The sequence below is a fragment of the Macrosteles quadrilineatus genome, unplaced genomic scaffold, assembly GCF_028750875.1.
Source record: "Macrosteles quadrilineatus isolate MER2022 unplaced genomic scaffold, UCM_ALF_1.0 Scaffold_9__3_contigs__length_116548681, whole genome shotgun sequence".
Lineage (NCBI taxonomy): Eukaryota > Metazoa > Arthropoda > Insecta > Hemiptera > Cicadellidae > Macrosteles > Macrosteles quadrilineatus.
Genome location: NW_026542602.1, coordinates 68,626,352 through 68,635,305, shown reverse-complemented (window position 1 = coordinate 68,635,305; position 8,954 = coordinate 68,626,352). Strand labels below are relative to the sequence as shown.

General features: G+C 36.3%; 1 protein-coding gene across 1 annotated transcript; it reads left to right on the top strand.

Annotated features, from left to right (window-relative positions):
* The first annotated feature begins 4,937 nt into the window (after positions 1 to 4,937).
* LOC129003548 (uncharacterized protein K02A2.6-like) lies at positions 4,938 to 7,548 on the top strand. Its single transcript, XM_054431845.1, has 2 exons — positions 4,938 to 5,184; positions 5,549 to 7,548. Exons 1-2 carry the CDS (start codon positions 4,938 to 4,940, stop codon positions 7,546 to 7,548), a joined length of 2,247 nt encoding a protein of 748 aa, XP_054287820.1.
* Positions 7,549 to 8,954: the final 1,406 nt, after the last annotated feature.

Below are 8,954 nucleotides of genomic sequence, written 5' to 3'. Positions count from 1 at the left end.
ATCGGCACTGCTAAGTTCTCAACTGTTTCATACAAATCCTAAGACTTCCTAATTTGTAGGAACAATCAAACAATCCTTTACTATCAAAACAATCTTTTCCAAGCAGCACCTCGCGGTCAGTAAAAAGTTTTCGTCATTCACTAATCCTTGATACAAACTGCGTACTATCATTAATATATCCCTCTCTTCACCCTTCCCGCTTGCAAGGGTTAGATTTCTGCTGTGCCATGAGTTGTAAGCCTGTGTTAAAATAATATCACGAACAACGTAGAAAACTGTCGGTAATATTTATAAGCCATTTTTTATCATGTATAAGGAATACAAATTAAAACCAGTCAATGTTAAAACTGACTTTTTTATTAAGTCTACATAGAGGAGATTTTAAAACAAGTAATAAGCGCCGTCATCTTTATTAGCGATGTTAAACGTTTGCATAATGTCTACCACAAACCAATAAAGAACTATTATGCTGACTCATTTTTAAGATAACATGAAAACAATCAAATATTAGAGAACAGAACGTCACCAAGATTCACAGTCTCTAAAAAAGATTGATCTCGACCACGAATTAGTGCCGTAAATCAGATTCGTAATACATCGCTGCTAATTATTACGACAAAAAACACAATTTGATTGACACATCTAGGCCTACACAATATGTTAAGAAAGGAAATTTGAATAATCTGCCTTTATGTATCCCGTAAAAAGTCTTCCCTGCATGGATGGGGAAACAAATACAGGTTTTTTTTATTTATAACTTTGGATATATGCATTATTACATTAATTAATTGGAAAGTAAATAAAAGAAAATGTGTCAAACAGCCTCACATTTAAAACATAAATTTGCACTTACAATTTTACTCACAAGACTGTAAATATATTGTTGAAGTAAAATAAAATATTTTAATGTCTTACCTTCACATCCTAAGACGCTAGGTTCCAGCCCGAAACTGTTTTACATCAGGTCAGTCCTAGTGCGTTGCGGCATTATCGCATGGATAAAATATATTGGTGATTTGCGTGATTTAAGCCCAAAACCTCGGGCACAAAGGCACCAAGCCTCCTACCACTAGAACAGCTCACTCTCCTATGGTATAATAATGTAATATTGACGGTTATTAAAAAGAATTGTAATATCACTGTTACGTATGAGTGTATTTATTTAAAAATTGAATATTAAAAGTGATTATTCATAGGTAAATTACGAAGGACCACCGCAAATTACATTGCGGAAAATAATAAGAAACTTGAGAACATGTACCTTTACAAACTCCAGTGCAGACGTAGGGGGAAGTGGGAAAGATGGCGTATTTGAACTTCAGATTAGTGTCGGCGCTGTGACGAACCCTTGGTAGTTGGATGTTGGATGAGACGATTTTCGCTCTTCTTTCTGCTTGAAGGCTTGATGTTCGCACGTAACGCTAAGTCTTTTATTGTTCGTGGCCACTTTAATTACACGGAAGTCGCGACACCGCACAGGACACTTTGATTACTTGATGGTGCATGATTCGTGAGTTAATAAAACGCAAATAAAAATACTACTTGTCACTAAAACAACAAAAATAACTTCAGAATAAGATTGGGCAATATTAATTGCAATAAAAATGAAAACTGAAACAACTTGATGAAATAATGTAAATGGAAATGAGATTAAAAGAGGTGGCCGGTACTAGACCATATTAATAGGGCCGTGGACAGAGAGAGAATGACCAGGATACCTGTCTGAGGCGAACGACAAGGGATAAGGACAATGACATGAATAGAGCGATAAGATTGTTGTCTGAAGATAAAACGGACTTGGGTTCTGTGGCTTTGGCGTTTGGCATTACCATTTGTTTTTAATATAAAATAAATATTCTTCTTTTGAATTAATTAGTTCCTTTTTCCTTCTAAATACTAAACAATCACAATAATTTATTATTTTCAATTTAGTTACAATTAGTTACAATAATTTAGGCAGTTGGTTCAATTATGGCCGTGACCTCCTCTCGGGCTTGAGGATTACCAGCCCTTCCCCCTATGAGGTAGTCAGGATACGGGGAAGGTGGAGGAGACGGATCTGGGTCCCTGTTGTAGCTGCCCCAGGCCCAGATCCCGATGGAGACCAGGGAGACGACTACTCCAACGCACAGCAAGGCTCGATTCTCCTCCCTAAAGCAAAATATAAAAGTAGAAAACTGTTAATACTGGCCTCCATAGTATATCCTCAACACTTCCTTGGTGTGCAAGTTTGGCTAAACAGTCACACTTTACGTTTTATGAAACAAAAATGTACATAAAATATTAGGAATATAAACTCGTTAAATAAAATAATTTGTATGGAAAATCTAATATTTAGCTCATAAAGTCAGTGACACGTACTTTATATAGTTTACAATATTTAAACAGTTTTTTTATATAACACAGTAAACATAAAGATTTGTTTGTAAATTTTGACGATCCAAGATACAAATAAAAAGGATTAGACATTTTCAAATAATAAGCTGCAGGTGTATTATAAAAAAATCACCTTGAAATTTTGCCTAAGCCTGATTTTTTTTTCAATCAATATAAATATATAAGTTTTATATTTGCAGGACAACACATGCGATATACGTCTAATGAACTACATACTGTTCGGAATCCAAAATATTTAAAGCACCTTTGTTCTGAAACAAGAAAACTGGAAGTACTATACCTGGGTAAACCATTCGTAAACTAGTGGATGTGCACTTAATTTGGTTAACAACCTATTGTAACATTTTGTACTCACCAGGCTTTTCTAAGACCTTCCATTTCTTAGACTTGGGATGCTTCTATAAAATCCCAACTTAATAAAAATCACTACTTTACGTTGTTGTGAAGAGACTTTGAGCCTCTTCTTATTACTGTATATCGAAGTCGGAAGTTTGATGGATGAGTTTAGGTTTTTGACTCTTGTATTTGGACTTGTTTGAGCCTCTTCTTATTAAATCGAAGTCGAGTCAAAAGCTTGATGTATTAAGATGAGTTTAGGTTTATGACTCTTGTATTTCTGTTGCGGGGGTATTTTTCTTTTATAGTAGCAAAAGAAATAGGTAGTTCACAGATGCGAGAAAGAGAGATCAATGTGGCGTAGGTAGCGGACACAAATCTTTACTACCACTCAAGTTTGAAATAGGAATAATGTAACAATTATTGTTCACTAAATTACATTCATGCTTGTAAATATTTTTTGTGCATTTAAATAGTTCACAATACGACCTCAAACAAAAAAAGCTATTGGTGAAGATTTGGCTAACGAAATCGAGTTTCGGCTTTCTAATGGGTCAATAACAACCCATTAGAAACCAGAGAACCATTTTCGACCAGCCAGACAATAACTTATATGAGCATCGTGCTATGTCTGTGTTATATATTTAAAACTCTCTCATTTAATTTTAATATTTATCATATGACTGATTTAATTTCATATTGTAAATAATTCAATGTTTACTTTTCATTATTAAGAAATAAACATGATTCAATAGTTGTGTTCATATATTTTGTACAAATTTATACTTAATTATTTGGCGACGAGGAAGAAAATGACTGAAATACAAGATCTTATATCTACCTTAAACAATTTTATGACATTAATGACACAACAAACAGAACAGCCTAGATCAAGACAAAGTACCAAGGAACTACTACAAAGCAATGCATTAAAGTTTGATGCTTATGATGAAGATAAGGAAACGTTTGAAAGCTACACTCAGCGTTTAGAAATATTTTTTAAAATAAAAGGATTGACAGATAATGATTCAGAGAATGAACACTTGAAAGGTTTATTTTTAATCAATTGCTTAGGTGCTAAGCATTACAATCTGATCTGCAGTCTAACATCTCCAGACAAACCAGACTCAAAAACATACCAAGAGTTACTGATATTACTAAATGAGCACCTAAGCCCAAAGAAGAACATGCTTACAGAACAGCATAAATTCTTATCACGGTTACAAGATAGGAATGAATCAATTACAAATTATGTTACAGTCCTCAAACCACTGGCTTGTTCAGCAGATTTCAAATCTGGATGTAAAGACGGAAAATGCACAAAATCAGTTATAAACCTCATGCTCAGGGCTCAATTCATCAGAGGCTTATATGACTCAAATATCAGAGAAAGACTCTTACAACTGGGTGAAATATCGTTTGAAAAAGCCTTAGAAATCGCCTTGGCTATAGAGGCTTCAAAACTTGACAACCATAATTTATATACAGCCAGTAATAATCAGAATGACATTTACAAAATCAGTAAAACAACCAAGAACAAAATCCGGCCTAGAAACAATCATTTCTCAACCAACGGTAAAGTCTCATATGACTCAAGCAAAAAGAAAGACAACAAAAACAAAAGGCTACAAAAACTAGGACTTTCAGATGTCTGTTTACACTGTGGAAGGAATAACCACGAAACACAAAACTGTCGATTAATAGATGAACTAAATTGCAGATATTGCCATAAGGATGGACACATAGAAAAGGTGTGTATAACAAAACGAATTCAGGAAATACAGTCTTCAGACAAAAATGTAAAAAGAGTTGATGAAATTGATTCTGAATATGAATACGACGTTCAACGGATTATAAATGTATTGAATAATGATGAAGGAGATGACAGAATGATGGTAAACGTATCTCTAAATGGTAAACAACAACGTTTTGAGTGTGATTCCGGAAGTCGTGTTAGCATAATGAACAATGATGACTTCAAGAAACTAGACTTACATGTTCCAGTTTGCAAAACAAGTGCTCTTTTTCGATCTTATACTGGACAAATATTCAAACCAATTGGGGTTTGTACCCTAACCATAAGATATGAAGGGAAATCTTGCAGAGAAGATCTATACATTGTAAATCTACCTAAAAATCCTATTCTTGGAAGGGATTGGATCCGAAAATTAAAAATTAACTTACACAACATTAATCTTGTTAGTATGAAGAAACCAGAGGTTAATACAAACACTGTTATCAAATCCATCAAGCAAAGATTCTCAAGCGTTTTTGAACAATGTATTGGTAAAACCCCCAACTTCACATGCTCTTTAAAACTAAAGGATAATTCAAAACCTGTGTATTTGAAAGCCAGACCGGTACCTCACGCCCTTCGAGAAGCTGTTGAGAACGAACTATTTAAACTGGAAAAGGAAGACATAATAGAGAAAGTGGATCAATCTGAGTGGGGTACACCGATTGTTGTGATTCCAAAAGCAAATGGATCGGTCCGTATTTGCGCGGATTACAAGGTAACTGTAAACCAACAACTACATGACAGTCGCTATCCAATACCAAGAATAGAGGATATCCTTAACAAAATGAGAAATGGAAACTATTTTTGCACGTTAGACATTTACAAGGCTTATTTACATCTTACAGTGGACGCTGAAAGTTCTAAAATCCAAACAATTACCACACATAAGGGTACATATCGAGCCAAAAGATTTTTTTTTAATCAAGACAGCTCCAAATGAATTTCATAAATTTATTGACCAAGTAGTACAAAACCTTGAAGGGACAGTTGCTTATTTCGATGATATTGTTGTACAAGGCAGTACTTTTGAAGAATGCAAATCTAGGCTCATAAAGAAGTTAGAAAAATTAGAACAACACAATCTACATGTGAATGTTGAAAAATGCAAGTTTTTTGAGAGAAAGGTGCAGTATCTGGGTCATATCATCAGCAAAGATGGTATTCAGAAATCACCAGAAAAGGTGAAGGCAATCCAGGATGCTCCGCGCCCGTCAAATATCACAGGAGTGCGTCAGTTCCTTGGACTAGTACAGTACTATTCGAAGTTCATCAAAGATGCATCTACACTGCTTAACCCTTTACATCAGCTTCTAAGGAAAGACAAACGTTTTCATTGGTCCCAGGAATGTGAAAAAGCATTTACTTGTGTAAAAGAACAAATAGCAAGCGACACAGTTCTTACTCCATACAACCCAGACTTGCCCGTGGTACTCGCCACAGATGCTAGTCCTGTTGGCTTATCAGCTGTGCTGTCTCATAAAATGCCAAATAATGAAGAGAGGCCCATTGTGTTTGCCAGTAGATCCCTCACTGCTGCAGAGCGCAATTATAGCCAATTAGACAGAGAAGCAACTGCTGTATATTGGGGTTGTAAAAAAATGTTTGATTATATATACGGAAGAAAGTTTACTCTTGTCATTGACAACAAACCACTGATGACCATATTCCATCCAGACAAGAAACTACCACTGTTGACATCATCCAGGATGCTTAGATACGCTCATTTTCTTTCAGGATTTGATTATGAGATTGTACATAAAAAATCAAGTGACCACTGTAATGCAGATTACCTCTCAAGACATCCCTTACCTATAAAAGAAGAGATTATCAATGTTGTTGACGAAGATTACACTGTTCGTAGAGACACAATACACTGCATAACAACCGATACAATCATGGCTAAAGACATAGAAAAAGAAACATCACTTGATGAAGAACTCTCTCGTTTAAAGGAAAAACTCCTAAATGGAGAAGTGGCTGATCCAGAAATATCACTTCAAGATGGAATTATTTTTAGAGGAAATCGTGTTATTATTCCAAAAAAGCTACAACCGAAAATCCTTCAAGAACTACATTCAACTCATGTAGGAATAGTGCGGATGAAGAGTCTAGCAAGAAACTACTGCTACTGGAAAAATATTGATACAGATATTGAGAGTATGGTAGCAAGTTGTAAAGCATGTTGTGAGAACAAGAAAAATCCAGAGAAGGCTCCTACCCATGTTTGGGAAGTACCAAAACGCAATTGGCAGCGAGTCCACATAGATTATGCAGGACCTTTTCTACATCACAACTTCTTGATTGTTGTAGATGCTAGGTCAAAGTGGCCAGAAATATATCCAATGAAAAGTGCACCAACAACTGCCAGTACTATTCATCACCTGAGAGAAATATTCAGTCACCATGGCCTACCAGAAATATTGGTCAGTGACAATGCTACAATTTTCAAATCAGCAGAGTTTCAAGCATTCTGCAAACGCCAAGGAATAAGACAACGATTCATTGCACCAGGAAACCCCTCTACAAATGGCCAAGCGGAAAGATTTTGCCAAACACTCAAGACAAAACTGAGGTGCATGCAGTTTGAACCGGGCACTCTACATGAAAAACTATGTGCACTATTATTTCGGTACCGAGCTACACCACTAAGTACTGGTGCATCCCCAGCACAATTAATGTTTGGCAGGAACTTGAGAACAAAGCTAGATCTCTTAAGGCCCAGTGAAGATGACAAAAATGAGGCTCAACAACCATTATTTAACAAGCATTACAATATTGGCGAGAGAGTACAGTCAAGAAATTATGCAGGCTCAAATCTGTGGAAATTTGGAACTGTGGTGGAAAGACTAGGGCGACTTCACTACCTTGTAGAACTGGATGAAGGGTATGTAATCAAACGGCATTTCAATCAACTTCGAGCTTGTGAAGTGCCAAAAGATTCTGCTTCTTACAAAAGCCCTCTACTTAGCTCATTGCCCCAAACAAAGCAGGGATGTCCAAACAGACGATGTGACTAAATAGCTAAAGTACCTCCTAAGCAAACACATCGAACTTTCATATTCCGAAACACCAATCAAAGTTGCACAAGACAACCACCATTTGTGGGAAAATCAAGATACGGTATGTTAAGTAAATTGATAGGCAATTCAGAAAGTTCACATGATACTGAAAATTTCGTAAGTAGCACTTCATGCGGGGAAGGTACTGCAGTCTCTGGAACATCGAGTCCTACAGTGAACTTTATGCTTAATACTGAAACAAAAAGTCCTATACATGACGAGGAAGTATCAAGTACAAGCAGCCAGCAAGAGGCCCAGGAGCCGAGTACCAGCAGACAACAAGAGGCCCAGGAGCCGAGTACCAGCAGACAACAAGAGGCCCAGGAGCCGAGTACCAGCAGACAACAAAACGCCGCATACTCACAACCAGATGCCCTAAAGATTCGCCGATCAACGAGAATCAGGAAACCCATCAAAAGGATGGATTTGTAATTGAGTTTTCTCTCAAATAAGTGGGGAGGAATTGTTATATATTTTAAACTCTCTCATTTAATTTTAATATTTATCATATGACTGATTTAATTTCATATTGTAAATAATTCAATGTTTACTTTTCATTATTAAGAAATAAACATGATTCAATAGTTGTGTTCATATATTTTGTACAAATTTATACTTAATAGTCTGTATCTTATATTAATGTACATCACAAGGAATAATTCAAACCAACAAATTCTTTGGTTACTGTATGTATTTCAAATAATGAATGGTAATTTTATTCCACATTAGAATCCAAATATTTTGTTTACCTACTGTTTAAAGTCATTTACCTAATTTACTGTTTCTAACAGCTGGTCTTACTATTTTATATCATGTTTACTTTTTGTTCAGTTGAAGAAATACAGTCCACTAAGAATCATTATCTATTTTTTTTGTTTTTTTTTTACCAAAAAACAACAATTGGTGCCATCAATGACACTTAAATGTTTTTCCAATTCATCTCACCCAATTCTGGGTCTTCGTATTCGTCCGATGACCCAGGACCCTGGTGGCCTTGTTCAAGGATCATGAGGGCTTGGTTGAACATTTCTTGCTCGTTCTCCTCAAGCTGACACTCGGCGGACATTTGCGAAATACAAGATTTTACATGGACGGCGATGGTGTGCTTGGAAGAGGGTACTCTAAGCTGGGTTGTGGCATCAGCCATGTTAACAATCTTGAGCACTTCTGCGCTGGCCCTTTCCCTGGCTTCAAAAGTTTTCCCCTTGATGTTCGTTATTGTCCTGCTGGATCTCTTGAGGTATGTGAATGCATTCCGCGGGTTTTCAGGGATTGTCAGGACCAGGTCACCTGTCTCCTTGGAATACGCCACTTCTTCCTCGGCTTTCGATGAGAAGGGGTTCTCGGGGTTGCAGACTCTTAGG

Bases quoted from the DNA above. Each gene is read 5' to 3' on its own strand.
- LOC129003548 (XM_054431845.1), top strand. From the start codon at position 4,938: ATGAAGAAACCAGAGGTTAATACAAACACTGTTATCAAATCCATCAAG. The intron at 5,185-5,548 runs GTACACCGATTG...TTGTTGTACAAG, and splicing joins AGTGGATCAATCTGAGTGGG to GCAGTACTTTTGAAGAATGC.